General features: G+C 41.4%; 2 protein-coding genes across 2 annotated transcripts; both read left to right on the forward strand.

The window, feature by feature from the left end:
• The first annotated feature begins 2,439 nt into the window (after positions 1–2,439).
• LOC118416273 (ubiquinol-cytochrome-c reductase complex assembly factor 2-like) lies at positions 2,440–8,593 on the forward strand. The gene is made up of 4 exons (XM_035821360.1): positions 2,440–2,571; positions 6,898–6,969; positions 7,797–7,866; positions 8,502–8,593. Exons 1-4 carry the CDS (start codon positions 2,440–2,442, stop codon positions 8,591–8,593), a joined length of 366 nt encoding a protein of 121 aa, XP_035677253.1.
• On the forward strand, positions 2,493–9,919 carry LOC118415776 (haloacid dehalogenase-like hydrolase domain-containing protein 3). The gene is made up of 4 exons (XM_035820592.1): positions 2,493–2,571; positions 6,898–6,969; positions 7,797–7,866; positions 8,502–9,919. The coding sequence occupies exon 4, from the start codon at positions 8,823–8,825 to the stop codon at positions 9,576–9,578; it is 756 nt and encodes a 251-aa protein (XP_035676485.1). The 5' UTR covers positions 2,493–2,571; positions 6,898–6,969; positions 7,797–7,866; positions 8,502–8,822; the 3' UTR covers positions 9,579–9,919.
• The last annotated feature ends 4,716 nt before the right edge of the window (positions 9,920–14,635 follow it).

Consider the following 14,635-nt stretch of genomic DNA (forward strand, 5'->3'; position numbering starts at 1 on the left):
CTAACCCTATACGCTTTTTCCGCCAGTTTGCGAACTACCAGTCCTCGCCGTATTTCTCACCTAAATGTGGCATATTACTAGTATGTCCATAACAAAGCACACCGAATGAATGAGTATCAAACTCTGCAGCAGCGGCATAGGAGAAGTCTGGTTTTACTGATCCGATGACTCAATCACATCTGGAAGGTTAAATTGGCGAATAGGGAACACCAGTAGGATAAGGGTTAAGCCGCCCTGGACTACATGTTAACGTTATAATTCAACTTATATCCAAAAGGTCAACATTTCAATCTGGCCAAAGAACAAAGCGTCATACCTTACAGAACGGATACGTGAGCTGACCGATACCCTGAAGACTGAACCTAATACCCGATCCCAATTCGTGATTAAAGCGTTCGCACTTATTACAGCTGCAAGCCTGAGAATTGTGCTGTATGTCGTCGCACGGCTGTTTACCGATCACAAACCTCGGACTCACTATTAAAGCAAAACTCGCCAGACCAGTTCTCACCAAGGACGTTAATTGTTCTGACAGACTACATACTGTAACAGTTTTTTTTTGTTAACTTTAGGTTACAACAATTAAAATGCAGTGTTAGGAAATAACGAACGTAGAGTGCGATTTTTGCTTGTGCATGCTTATATCAAGGATCTTATTAAATCAATTGCAATATCTGTTTAAAACATACACTTGGTATCCACAGCTGTACTCATTGTACATAGATGTCAGGGCGTGTCGCAAGCCTTTTGAGTTTTACATAGCAGTGCGTATATAACAATATCTTTAATTAAACGGGATGATATTCTCCCACTCACACAAAACCGTTTAATCATGTGAGAAGACTGTAACTTAAAGTAGATATGCTTATCAAAACCTGTGCTTATATATGTTTGTCCGTATTAATATCAGCGCCATTTCAACATCGCGCCGCCAGCTAGACAGCGGCGGCGGTACAGAAAGCTCCTTGCTTATTGATTACACAGACTATCAACAACTATACTTACTACGGCAACAGGGAATGGGTTATTAATTCTAACTCCCTATATGGTCCTGTATGGTCTAACATATGCCAATGTGTCAAAGGCCATTTCTGTTCACTGCTTTCAGGGACATTGGACCGAGACGACATTGAAAGTTTGCTGAAGGCATGGGGTCGATGAACTCTTAGGTTTCATGTTGGGGTGAGCTCAGGTCAATGTCTACTATTCCCGATCCCGCGTGGCCAAATGTCAGTACCCTAAATACAACAGTTAATTCATTATTAATTATTTGCACCTTAGTAAATTTTGAGTAATGAGACTGAATTACGTGCTCGGTCGAGGCACCATCCCTGACACTTTAATTCGGCAGCAAAATTAAATTCGGCAGCAAATTCTTCTTAAGAACAAAGCCGCACACTTGATTAGCCTGACTAAAATCGCGCCCCTAGCGGCCGGCCCTACAATTGCCTCCGCCCTGTTACTCCAGCCAGCGAGAGCTTGTGTTTACACATGCTACACACTTGAACTGCGTCTTCGTTACCACTGGGTTGCATCAGGGTGCTGTGCACACACAATAAACAACACCTGGTACACTGCTAGGCGACCCTTTATAGATACACGTATTTGCATTTACCCTGGCCTCTCTCTGTAAGTGTAACGTTACATACCATGATTGTAGTATTGACGTTACCTTAGATCAGTTATATTTATAATATATGTATTAGTTTTCTTATGTTCAAGAATATTGTTAAGTTACTGTTGTATTGTCCTGTCCAATAATGATTAATGAAACAAATGAATATTCAAATTCAAATATAATATGACAAAAATGATAATAATAACTTTATTGCACAACAATTGTACGAGGTACAAAGATTGGCATCTACTTATCTAACTAATACAGGAGTTGTAGTATGGGACAAGTTTCTTACAATAATTGGAGGCTTTTGCTATCATTTGAGGAATTTCTAATGTCTAAACCTTCTTTGATATATTTTTCTATATCTGCCATGCAGGGATTGTAAATAATGAAATACATCAAGACAGAGACAGAGTCCATGTTCTCCCAGCACATGACATGATTGATGGCATTCCCACTACATGTACCAACAACAACCGTCACCAGACGTCACGGTGAATAGCGACTCCGGTCATTGAACCCACATCTCAGCTTTCTAGGTCATTCACCTCAATATAGAACAAGATGGAATGCAACAAACTGGCAGGAGGGGAGGCAAGAATATAACGTCAAATTTACACGCCAATAACCGATGAAAATATTTTCGTATATTTTGATAAGTAATTTAATTTAATCATTTTATGCTTATATTTTTCATTTATCGCATACACGCGCAGTTTTGTCGCGTTTTGACTCCCGTGTGTTTTGAACACCCCTATCAGGCTTACATAGTGGTATGGTCTACTAGGTCAGTCACGTTGCAGGCAACGCTGGTTCAAATGGCTCGGTACAAGCAGTTCCTCCGAATCTGTCAGCACTGGCCGCTAGACACCACCAAGGAAGGTCGGGACATAGCTGTGGCCATCCGACAGGCAGTCGCCAAAGCCTTCAAGGAGGGAGAGAATACACAGGTTAGTGAGTTTTGCCGGGGTTTTAGATTCGACCTTCGTGAGTACAAAAATTATGTTACACAACACAACTTCTGTGTTAACGTTATATATTCGCGGGGTATTTGTAAATTCGTGTATTTCGTGAATGAAACAGCTAATATTTATATGGACACTTGGTTGACCAAGGCAGTTCTTGTGATAATTGCTAACCCACAAAAATACAGACGAACGTACAACTTGAATACAAAAACCGACAATTCTTTTTAGGGGTATGGGGAGGGGGGCGACGGGGAAATTATGGGTTCGTGTATGTACATCAACAACAACAACTGAAGTAGGTCAACTTTTTTTAGACACGGGCAAGTCAATCTTCGTGTGAAATTATGTAACGTCGTGCAGTAGAACAGAACCCAAATCAACAGTAGACAAGCCGGCCCAAACCGGCCCAAACCGGCCACAGAATATCCAGCGGGCTTGATATAATTTTATTTGTCATCCCGCACATCTGCTTCGAGATTACTCAACTCTCAAGCACAAGGAACCAAGAGTTAAATACCAAGAGAGACTTTCGACTCAAAAACGAATCAGCGAAATAATAGACGTTATTTAAAAAACGAGGACAACAACAACAACAACAACTACAACTACAAATGAGTGATGTAGAACTAAAGAAGAGCAGTTGTAGTGTAACATTGGGGTTCAAGTGACGCCAAACTGACCATGCCAAATGGTCCAACCTTTTAGTGCAGTGTCTAGCAGGGTTGGGTTTGTGAGCTGGCGGGCCAGGTTTGGTGCAGGTTCGAATCCTGTGAGCTAGGAGACTGTTTCTACCTTGCTCCCGAAGCAGAAGTTCGCTCTGGATGTTTTTTTATTTATTTTTAGGCATTTTGTCTGGGTTTCTATTTTGTACCGTTTTGTTACCATTGGTAACTTACCAAGTCTGCAGGAACAGCTGAAGCCACACGTCTGTTTGGAGAGTGTGGTCATTTGTACTAGGGCAGAAATGCCTGATGCCTTTTGGAGTTCTCAACTATGTTGCCTGTCCCAAATAAACAGATACAAGATATGGGAAACATACAGATATATCAGAATTTTATCACTATTTCAAAGTCGGAACCCATTGAGACGTTGTTGTTTTTGTTAAAATTTCCGAAGAGGATAATTCAAGAATTTGCTGTGTATTTTCATAGCACAGATGCACATAAACAGATGTAAGCTGTACAAATTATGACATGATTTTACATGATAGATATTTTAATGCTGTCTTTTGTCCATTGTCACAATGAATAGAGCTCACAATGAATACAGTACAGTCCCAGGACAGTGGAGTTTGGGTTTCACAGACTACTCTCCTCACAAAGAAACCAAAGTCTGCAAAGGCATTGTGTGTTGATAACATCTGAGTTGACTGACCTAAAAAAGAGGGGGTTGAATGACCTGCAATGCTGATCAACAAACAGGCGGTCAATAACCTACATTAAGAACAAGTCCAGAATGGGATCAGTGAAAACAACCAAAGCTAGAACAACAATGCCAGCTTCTTCCTCCCTTTTTGCATATTAATTTATAGTAAGGATAAACCTGTTCTCAATTAGACCTTTTTTTTGCATATCAATTCACAGCTAGGATATAAAAACCCTCTCCAAAAAGATGTCGCCAGTGTCACTGGCCGAAAACAACGGATGTTGTTTGAAAAGTCTGACCGTTTCCAAACTCATCATGTCATATCCAGTTGCTTGAGTAACTGCTTTTTGGCGTATCAATGCCAGCCTTTTCTTGAACAGCATTCCAGCTCCAATTTGCAACTAGGAGTAATACCTTTGCATATTTTAGGGTGTGTTTGTGTACCAGCATGTGACACAGCCCATATGCGAAAACATAGGTCTGATAGTGATATGCGCATATGCATAGTCCAGACAAACACAGCTTTGTTTACATGGCCTGTCCCTCAGTCTGGGTCTCTGCTGACCCAGACAGCTCACATGGTGAGGAGTGTGACCAGAGGAGGCTGCTCTCCAGGGAGAACATCACATTAACATCAGTCATCTCCAGCCTGTATTCTGGTAACCCCTCCATTGGGAGCTCGCAGACTACTTCTACAGTTCTGGGAGTATAGCCCGCCTGCTCAGTTTATGACGGAATTCTTACCAGTTGGTTAAGTGTACAGCATTCCACTTCCAAAGCCTGGAGGGGAAAACTGAAAAGGCAAGCTGTAAGTAGGCAGGCTGACAGAAATGGGGCCAATGCTTAGCAGACGGTTGGAAAAACACCATGAGCAGAGGAGAATAGTGACCAGGCTAGCTTTTCTTTTACTTTTTTTTTCACTTGAACAGGTCCTCGCAATTTAATGGCCCTTTTCAGAGACCTCATGCTCCTTTAATTAAAGTATTAAGATAATAAGAGCTTTTGTAAATTTACTTGTTTAGATATGATTATGCAGAGAAGACTGCAATTAGCATATAATCTGATTGATTGATGGATGGATCTAGTTTCAGTTGGTGGCATTGTCTACTTTAAAAGTCCTATGGTGTGAAGTTATATATGAATATGCAAAGAAGACTGATTAGCATAATCTGATTGATGAATGGATCTAGAAAGTCCTAAGGTGTGAGTGTGGCCAAACATTGGAATATTGTCCAGAAATAGCAGTGGTACACATGATTTGGTGGTAAGCACACACCCAAGTGGTGGAAACTGATCACAGCCTTATGTCCCACAGGGGATGAAGAAGATAAGTGAGTAAGTAACTAGTAAGTAAGTTAGTAGTAATATATGTACACATTCAGCTAAACATGTATTAAAGGGGTTGTCATTTTCCATTATATGGTAATTCTAGGAAGGAAAAATTCATAAGTGGTTTTATGTTAATAGGGCTCCCTTGGAAATCAGTTACTACGTTAACTGAAGGGACTACCCTAAAGATCAATAAATAAATAAATAAAATAAATAAGTATATGATTATCTTCATAGTATAGGATTAGTACCCACTAGTCCTAGGCTCATCAATGATCAAAAGGCACTCAGTATGTCCACTAAACTCCCCAAGTACACTCTAACTAGTCTAAGTAGTCTCAACCTATGGCTGAATACAGTGCGTCTGACAAAGCATGGCAAAAACTAGGTTATTAAAACATTTTCGGGGCCTGGGTCAATAAGAAATCGTCTTGTTGATAATGTAAATGTTATATCAATATGTGTTCATTGACATGTTATCAACAATTGGCCTTCTTGGTCAGCTTATTGCCCTGTCTTTATCCCGATAACATTCACTATGAAGAAATGTCTATATGTTTTGGGAATTCATGGGTTACGTAGTGTCTCGATAGGGATAGTGATTATCATATTGTTTTGCAAAACTCATGTAATTTTATTCATTGACACATGTAGAGTCAATTCCAAGTCACCGAGATGGTTTTGAAATAATATTTGTAATAAGTTTGAACTATTTTGAGTAAAAGAACATTCCAGTCACTAAAGTTCGAAATTGTTCAAACATTTCAAAATGAAAGTTTAAACATGTTTGAACCTTTTTATATTTGTTGGAACATTTGGGAAAGTAATGATATAATTATCTCTTTATTTAGAACGATTTTCAAACATCTATGTGTTTTTGTTATTGTTCCAACATGTTCCAACATTTTGTGTCATTTTTTCCCTCCATAAAAACTTTTATTGACCCCATAAACAAAGCTGCTAAGCTTGGTCCTTTGTTTGGCTCTTGTATTTTTAGATTTTCTTTAGTATACAATGGTGAGTCTTTTGTGAGAAGGTGTCAGACAGACATAATTTCCTGCACTTGGCAGGGATGTGTGAATTGCCCTCTTCCCAGCCCACTGACCCAGTTTCATCATATTGTTTCCATGTTCGAACATGTGATCACAAATGATGCATCTATGTTGGAACAGTTTAGAAACTAACAGAAATAATGTATTTGATGTTAGAAATGTTTCCTAACATGTTTGAATACTATAGAAATATTTAGAACATCACATAGATGTTATAAATAGTTCTAAACAGTTACTTAGCACAGTTAGATTGTTACAACGATTTCCAAAATGTTAGAACAAAAGGCAAGAAACACCCTCTCGGTAATATGGAATCGACTCTATATATAATCTGTTGGAAAATAACACCCCTTTCTAGAGTTCATTGACTCCATCAATCATACTCTTCATATTGTAATTGGTAAAGATGTTTTCAAAGCGTGTGACAGAAAAACAAAAATGCATGGCAAAAAAGCACTGTCCCTCTGTTGTGATGTTTTCAAAATGTGTGACAGAAAAACAAAATGTGTCACAGAAAAACAAAATGTGTGACAGAAAAAAAACTTGTCTCTGTTGTCTGCAGGTGAACCCAGCTGAATGTGATCGAGTCTACACCAGTCTGGACAGGCTGAACAACGGATACTGGAACAACAAGGTGATTATACATGCTGTACTTCATACTGTTAATCTGACTGTCTCACGCACTTGCAGTACTGTAACTCCACTTTTACTCCACCTCTGTTTGTCAAGTGTATCTAATGTTAATAGGCATTAGGAAGGCAATAATTTATGACATCCCATTTGTATGTGTTGAAGATTATGACTTTGGACAGATTGTAATAAAACTGTATGTTATCGATGGAAACGGTTAATCTTCTTTGCAGACTTCTTGCAGTGGTTTTATGTTAACTTTGCAGTTTTCACAGTTATCACTTTACCGCAAAGTCAATATCACATGGAAATTTTTTGGTCTGTCTTCTCTGGATCCCCACCTACCCCTTGTCTACCTCTAAGGGCTACATTGATTTTTATGAGCTCTACATTGTACAGTGTCATGGTGTGTTGCAGGTGCCTGTTACAATAAAGACACACGAATACTACAATTTACAAAGCACGTCAATTGGTTTCCTGCACAGTGTGTAGCACTTTCGCGAATTCAAAACCACCACAAACTCTCATTTGTCTCCTTACTGAAAAATTAGATCTCAGTGAACTTAAAGGCATTTACAGTGGTACATGTTTACGCAGAGTGACAGGTTATGGGGAGGGGCTTTTCCAGGTCATTTGATCAGATAATTTATCCACCAGTGGTGCAACCAGAATGTTGGCATTCAACCATTGCTACTACTGTATTATTCTGTAAGCATCATGTATCATGTGCAATTTTCTATAACTTGACTCATATTCCTGACTGTAAACATGGTAGAATGGTGTTGATTGTTTTAAACTAACTCATGTTTGTTATTTGTTGACTGTTCCCAGTACCCCAGAGTGAAGCCCACCACATTTACAGGGCTGACGCTGGAAGACTACAAGCTGGTGCTAGCCTCAGGTGAGGTCACGTAAACACACCCATATCTATAGACTGGTTCATAGATACTTATGGACAAAATTTAGGTAGATTGACATGATACTGATAGAGAGTGTCTAGTCATAGGTTATATTAATATTATGTCTGTTTGGTTGTACTGTAAGTAGTTTTTATAGACCTTACGAAAGTCGCTGTACTTTTGTCGTGTCAATAAAGATTTCTATTGACCAGAAGTTGGAAGGCCAGTTTAATAAGTCTAATAATTGCGCCAGGTACAATTAAGACTGACAGACACATTTCAGAAATCTCATAATGATTGTTGTTGTTGTTGTTGACCTTATAGTGCCTAGTGGCACACAGGGCAGCAAGTTTTCTTGCTGTTTCTGTAGCAGAGTATATTTAGAACAAAAAATGAAATGTTAAATCTTTGCAGTGGGGCATAGGAGTTTTTTAAAGACAAGAAACACTGATGTGGTTGCTGATTTCATCAATCAAATGGAGTCACTATGGCCTTAACGACAGTTATCTAATGATATGTAACACAATTTATTTGTATATTTACAGAGATATGATTTTAGCTTTCAAACATCCTGTGTTAAGTTTCTTCAGTTCCTGCTGACTATGTTATAAATTCTGTGTTTCTCTTCCATACACAGAGTCCTTGACTGATATGCAGGAAAGCAAGAAGTCCAGCTGGCAGCGCATGAAGGAGAAATTCTCTGGCAAGGAAGACAGCAAAGACGCCTAGGAAGTCTGCTTGTGTGTCTCAAGGAAGAAACTTTGGAAAGCTACCAAATTTGAAGTAGAAGAGAAGGCACCTTTAAGTAGAAGAGTGACTGGATGTGCTGTGAACTTCTGTACCGGTAGTGCCTTTATTGATATAGTTGTGTTTTTGTAGGTAATTATAAGTGTATCAAAACTTGCTCAGTATCAAAAGTTACTACTGCTGATATTTTGTGGGGAACTAATCACAAATCATGGCAATAAGACCAAAGTTGCTGACTATGGACTGTACCAACACCCTCTTCAAACTGAAGAGAACCCCCGGCACCATCTACGCCTCGGTGGCGGACTCCCACGGCATCCAGGTGGACTCTGCCAAACTGGACTACACCTTCTTGAAGAACTACAGAGAACAGGATCAAAGCTACTGCAGCTTAGGCTGCATGAGTGGCATCTCTACCAAGGTGTGGTGGACCGATCTTGTCAAAAAGACTTTCCTCGATGCGGGGGTCCCCAAATCCCCGGCCTTAGATGCTGTAGCAAAGCAGCTGTTCGAGGAGTTCAGTGGGGGGAAGCACTGGGAGGTGTATCCCCAGACCAAGGAGGCCCTTGAAGCCATTCGCGACAAGGGCGTGAAGCTGGGAGTCATCTCAAACTTCGATGAACGGCTGGAGGAGGTGTTGGCAGAGCTGGACCTGTGCCGCCTCTTTGACTTCGTCCTGACGTCGGTCGACGCTCAGGTCGCGAAACCGAACTGTCGGATTTTCCAGATGGCCCTACAGTTGGCCGGTACCGATGCCTCCCAAGCCGTTCACCTCGGCGATAACCTGAAGCTGGACGTCCAACCGGCTCTGTGCATGGGCATGCACGCCATCTGGATCAACCGGAACAACGGAGATGTTCCGTCGGAGCTCTCTGAATGCGAGAACTTTCACATGGTGTCCGACATCGAAGAGGTGGTAAAATGCATCAAGAAAAAGCGACAGGAAAAGCAGAAGTTGAGTGGTTAGACAGACTAAGTTACAGTTTGAATATAGCTCCCATACAGCAGAAGTACAGGGTATAATTCTTTGATAAAAGCCTTCTGTTGCCACTGTAGATTAGCCTCCATAGTAGGCTGTCTGGGGCCTTTTTTGGCTCATAATACATGCCAGTCATCAGCGATGGCCGGCTATCAGCGACCCAGTACAAAAAGAAATGGCCAGCAAAATGGTATTATGAGCCACAAAAGGCCCCAGAGAGGCTGGTATAGGATACTAAAATACCAAATACACATGTCAGAATCAGGTTTATATAACATTATATTTTTTATTAATGGACATTAGATGCACCTCATACACGTAAAATGTGTTTAAAATACTGCATTCTGGTATGAAACATTTCTGTTGGGCGTCAGGGAAAGTTTCTTTACATTGATGAATAATTTGTGCAAAGTGGTAATTGCTGTATTGAATAAAAAGTGTAAGAAAGGAAGGTTAGGTAAGGTTACAATCCAACATGTACATTGTGTATATGAGCATAGGCTAATAGTAGACCCCGTTGCAGTCTTCGGACGGGGCTGGTTTTTATAGGGGGGGGGGGGGGGTCCTTGGTTCGCAACTTGCAACGTTGGCTAGGTTCTCTTGTGCCGGGAAAGGGAGTTTGCTGTGAAAGGGAGTTTGGCGTGATAGCGAGTTTTGCTACGTCCCAAAACTCGCTATCACGGCAAAATCCTTTTCACGGCAAATTCTCTTCCTCGGCCCTTGCCTGGCACAAGAGAACCTAGCCAACGTTGAAAATCGCGAACCAATGCCCCCCTCCCCCCCCCACAATAACAACCAGCCCCGTTCGAAGACTGCAACGGAGTCTAGGCTAATAGCAAGAAAACTTAGAGCCTGTAAACTGATATTCCAATGTGCCATTAATTACTGTTATTCATCTATGTTGATATGTTACTAGTATGAGAAATGTGAGGCAGGTATGATTGTAAAATTTCATTCATGTTACTAGTATTGTATCAGATTTACTTCAAAATTAAGGTGACCAGCATCTGGTGGTTTAATAATGGTATCTAGAAGTACTGAATGTGGTGCTTGCTACTAATACTAAGTACAATGAAACTCTACCTGTAGTGTATGGCGTATAAAAGTTAGGAGCTACAAAGAAATGTAGGAATGCCACGTAAAAGGAGTTGTAGCACTAATGGGGACACTCGATGCTGAATGTTGTAGGAGGAAAAGGGACATTGTTTTGTGTATGAACCTGGATAGAGTCCTGGAATCAAAGGTGGTAGAAGGAGAGGGATGGGCTCTGTCTTCCAGTATCTTGCTTAAGACACAAAGGATTATTAATATAATCCACTGCTGCTAATAAGCATACAGCCTCAAAAAGGCGATTGGGCTACCTTTGCCTCTACCTACCTTTATACACAAATGCTTGGCCATTATAACAAGTAATCACTGTACATGATCCAAATTACTGACACTATTTGAAATGGGGCCATCTTTTGTTTATTTAGGAAGCTGGTCTTTGTACTTGAACCAACTATGCCAGTATGCTGATGCTGATATACGCACAATCTAAAGCAAGGAGGTTGAAAGAGGGAAGTAAAGTTGTGACTTCAATTGTAGCTTCCTGCCTTAAATATACACTGCAGTCTTGTTTATGTAAGTGAAGACTGTTCCCCTATTGTGACTTGTACAACTACATATCGCACAGAACTCTTTGTTATAATAAAGGTTGAGGTTTGAAATGGCGTGTTCTGATCCTGTTTTGCAAATGGGCTCTACAAATAGTACATGTAACCCTTGGCCTTGCGATTTAGTCACGACTATTGTAAACTCCAAACAAGAGAGTAGTTGGCCAACACAATAACAACAGATACATAATTATGTAACATCGAAACTAACCAAAGATAACCAAGTCACTACAAAAAATTAAGTAAATAACATTAGATAACTACAAAATATTAAGGATTTCCGAAATTACATACAATAAAAAGTGAAACTGACGTAAGGCCATACCAATTTAATTAGTTGGTTCTCGGATTTTTTCCTAAAAAAATTGAAGCGACAGGGCGAAAAAAAAAAAAAAAAAACTTGCAACAAGTCTGGGTTCAGGTCCAGGCTGGTTAGTCCAGACCTGAACCCATGGTATACGTGTGCTAGAAATAGTTAAATGGTTAAAATACCATTGCTGGAAGACTTATTTGCTCTCTGAGTTGATAAGAATCTGTCTATCCAAGGCTCTAAATACATTTCATGGTCAACTGGTGCAAATTGGAAACAAAATTACAAATACTTCCACTCCCCAAAAATACATGAACAAGCCAAAGTACTTTTTTTGTTACATGTACAATTATTTGTTGACAAATAATTAAGATGCAGTTTGATTAAACTTCCTTAGAAAAACCTAATGTTACATGCAATCACTGAAATCAGCACTGAAATGGTACTACATGTATCTAGCCAAATCTGCAGTTCCACTAGAAACAGCGTGGGGGCGCTTTTTTGACTTGCAGGGTCAAAACAAAGCTGAAGAAGAAAGATGGCCGCCCGGGAAAATGTCCGACTTCATTTTCATCTCCATTTGGAAGGCTTTGGGCATTTCAGGCATATCAAAACATGTTGGCTATGGAGGTACAAGAGTGAAAAAGTATTGGTGATTTATTGAGTTGTTTGTTTGGGTGCCGATTTCTGTGTTTCAATTGAAAATTTGCATGTGAAAGTGTGTGTGAGAGAGAGCACATGCTCAGCTGAACTTCTGGTTCTGCTACGTTATGTTATGCCCATGTGTATCTCATTTTACGATGATTTATTTGTTCCTAAATATACTTTGCAACAAAAAAGATATGAATCAATTTGTAACAAAGGACTTGGGGGTGAGAAAAAGTAAATGCACTGGTACTTTCCAGACGTTCTGTTTCTCTAACGGAACCAAAGTTTTGCAGCACGATTTTTTTACTGAACGGAATTTTTTTTTTTTTTAATTGGGAAAATTTGAAGCGGCGATTCCGAGAACCAACTAATTAAATTGGTGTGGCCTAATAGAAAGAAACAAGAATTCAATTTGAATATCAATGTCAAGTACATAAAGTTGTTTGGAGACTGCTCAGAGTGCTTAACTGGATAGAAATTGCGGTCACAGACCTTTGCTTCTCGTTTTCAATGAACGAAGACCTAAGTTATTTAGGGGGCACACCCCAGTCTATTTGGGGTTTCAAATGGAGGCGGCACACCCTCAAGTCTAGCGACCATCTCTTCCAGGGAATTATCCTGAAGCAAAATAAGTGGTTGTGGGGTGAGAGGATATTCCTTCAGCTACAAGACCAACTGAGTTCCGATCCTTCAACTTCTCTAATTTTGAAAAATTATAGGGAAAAACCACTATTTTCATGTCAAAAATGATGCACAAAATCGGGCATTTTCGCATTGGATAAAACAGATGAAGAAGATTTTTCCGACAAGCACGACTGATACTGCCAGAAAGAGAAAAGTCTAAAGACTAATCCAGCCAATTATGAAAAAAATTCTAGTACTACAGTTTTTTTAATCATTCAAGACGCGCGGCATTGCAACGTGGCTTAACACAGCGCTTCAGAGGTCATTCTAGGACAAGTAAGGCGCGGACCAAAACACAATTTGCACCCAAAACACACCATTTCCTACGCTTTTCAGCCATGTAACCGTTTAATGTCATTTTGCAGGAAATAATGATAAATCTCAACTCAAACATGGACCCTCGGAAGCCTTTCGTCACTCATTCGTCACTTTTTTGTGTGCACCGTTAATCGCACCATATGGCCAGAAAGAGACATCTATCCCCCAAACTAGGGTGCCTATCACGAGCGCCTTGGCCAGGAGCATGGCTGGGGACACATGGCAGTCGCTCATCGCGTCGCCGCTCTTAAGGGCTCTTAAAAGAACCTCTCTCCATTGCAATGCATTGAGCGGGGTTCTTTTACTCCTATTTTTCATATGCCAAGGAAGTGCCGCCGAATTTTAGCACCAAGACATGCCCGTCGGCCGTCCGCGTCGACCTGGCGCGAAAGACCCGGCCTCTGCAGCCGTCTGAGGGCCTGAGGCGGTAATACCGGGTGTTCACCTGTCCAGGCCTATGACGTCATCGTGGCCTCGGAACCACGGGAATGTATAATCGCAACATATGGCCAGAAAGAGACATCTATCCCCCAAACTAGGGTGCCTATCACGAGCGCCTTGGCCAGGAGCATGGCTGGGGACACATGGCAGTCGCTCATCGCGTCGCCGCTCTTAAGGGCTCTTAAAAGAACCTCTCTCCATTGCAATGCATTGAGCGGGGTTCTTTTACTCCTATTTTTTATATGCCAAGGAAGTGCCGCCGAATTTAGCACCAAGACATGCCCGTCGGCCGTCCGCGTCGACCTGGCGCGAAAGACCCGGCCTCTGCAGCCGTCTGAGGGCCTGAGGCGGTAATACCGGGTGTTCACCTGTCCAGGCCTATGACGTCATCGTGGCCTCGGAACCACGGGAATGTATAATCGCAACATATGGCCAGAAAGAGACATCTATCCCCCAAACTAGGGTGCCTATCACGAGCGCCTTGGCCAGGAGCATGGCTGGGGACACATGGCAGTCGCTCATCGCGTCGCCGCTCTTAAGGGCTCTTAAAAGAACCTCTCTCCATTGCAATGCATTGAGCGGGGTTCTTTTACTCCTATTTTTTATATGCCAAGGAAGTGCCGCCGAATTTTAGCACCAAGACATGCCCGTCGGCCGTCCGCGTCGACCTGGCGCGAAAGACCCGGCCTCTGCAGCCGTCTGAGGGCCCGAGGCGGTAATACCGGGTGTTCACCTGTCCAGGCCTATGACGTCATCGTGGCCTCGGAACCACGGGAATGTATAATCGCAACATATGGCCAGAAAGAGACATCTATCCCCCAAACTAGGGTGCCTATCACGAGCGCCTTGGCCAGGAGCATGGCTGGGGACACATGGCAGTCGCTCATACGCCGTCGCCACTCTTAAGGGCTCTTAAAAGAACCTCTCTCCATTGCAATGCATTGAGCGGGGTTCTTTACTCCTATTTTTATATGCCAGGAAGTGCGCCG

The sequence above is a fragment of the Branchiostoma floridae genome, chromosome 5 (genome assembly GCF_000003815.2).
Source record: "Branchiostoma floridae strain S238N-H82 chromosome 5, Bfl_VNyyK, whole genome shotgun sequence".
Lineage (NCBI taxonomy): Eukaryota > Metazoa > Chordata > Leptocardii > Amphioxiformes > Branchiostomatidae > Branchiostoma > Branchiostoma floridae.

Excerpts from the sequence above, each read along its gene's own strand:
- LOC118415776 (XM_035820592.1), top strand. The coding sequence starts at position 8,823 with ATGGCAATAAGACCAAAGTTGCTGACTATGGACTGTACCAACACCCTC.
- LOC118416273 (XM_035821360.1), top strand. The coding sequence starts at position 2,440 with ATGGCTCGGTACAAGCAGTTCCTCCGAATCTGTCAGCACTGGCCGCTA. Across the intron at positions 2,572-6,897 it reads AGGAGGGAGAGAATACACAG|GTGAACCCAGCTGAATGTGA; the intron begins GTTAGTGAGTTT and ends TGTTGTCTGCAG. Across the intron at positions 7,867-8,501 it reads CAAGCTGGTGCTAGCCTCAG|AGTCCTTGACTGATATGCAG; the intron begins GTGAGGTCACGT and ends TTCCATACACAG.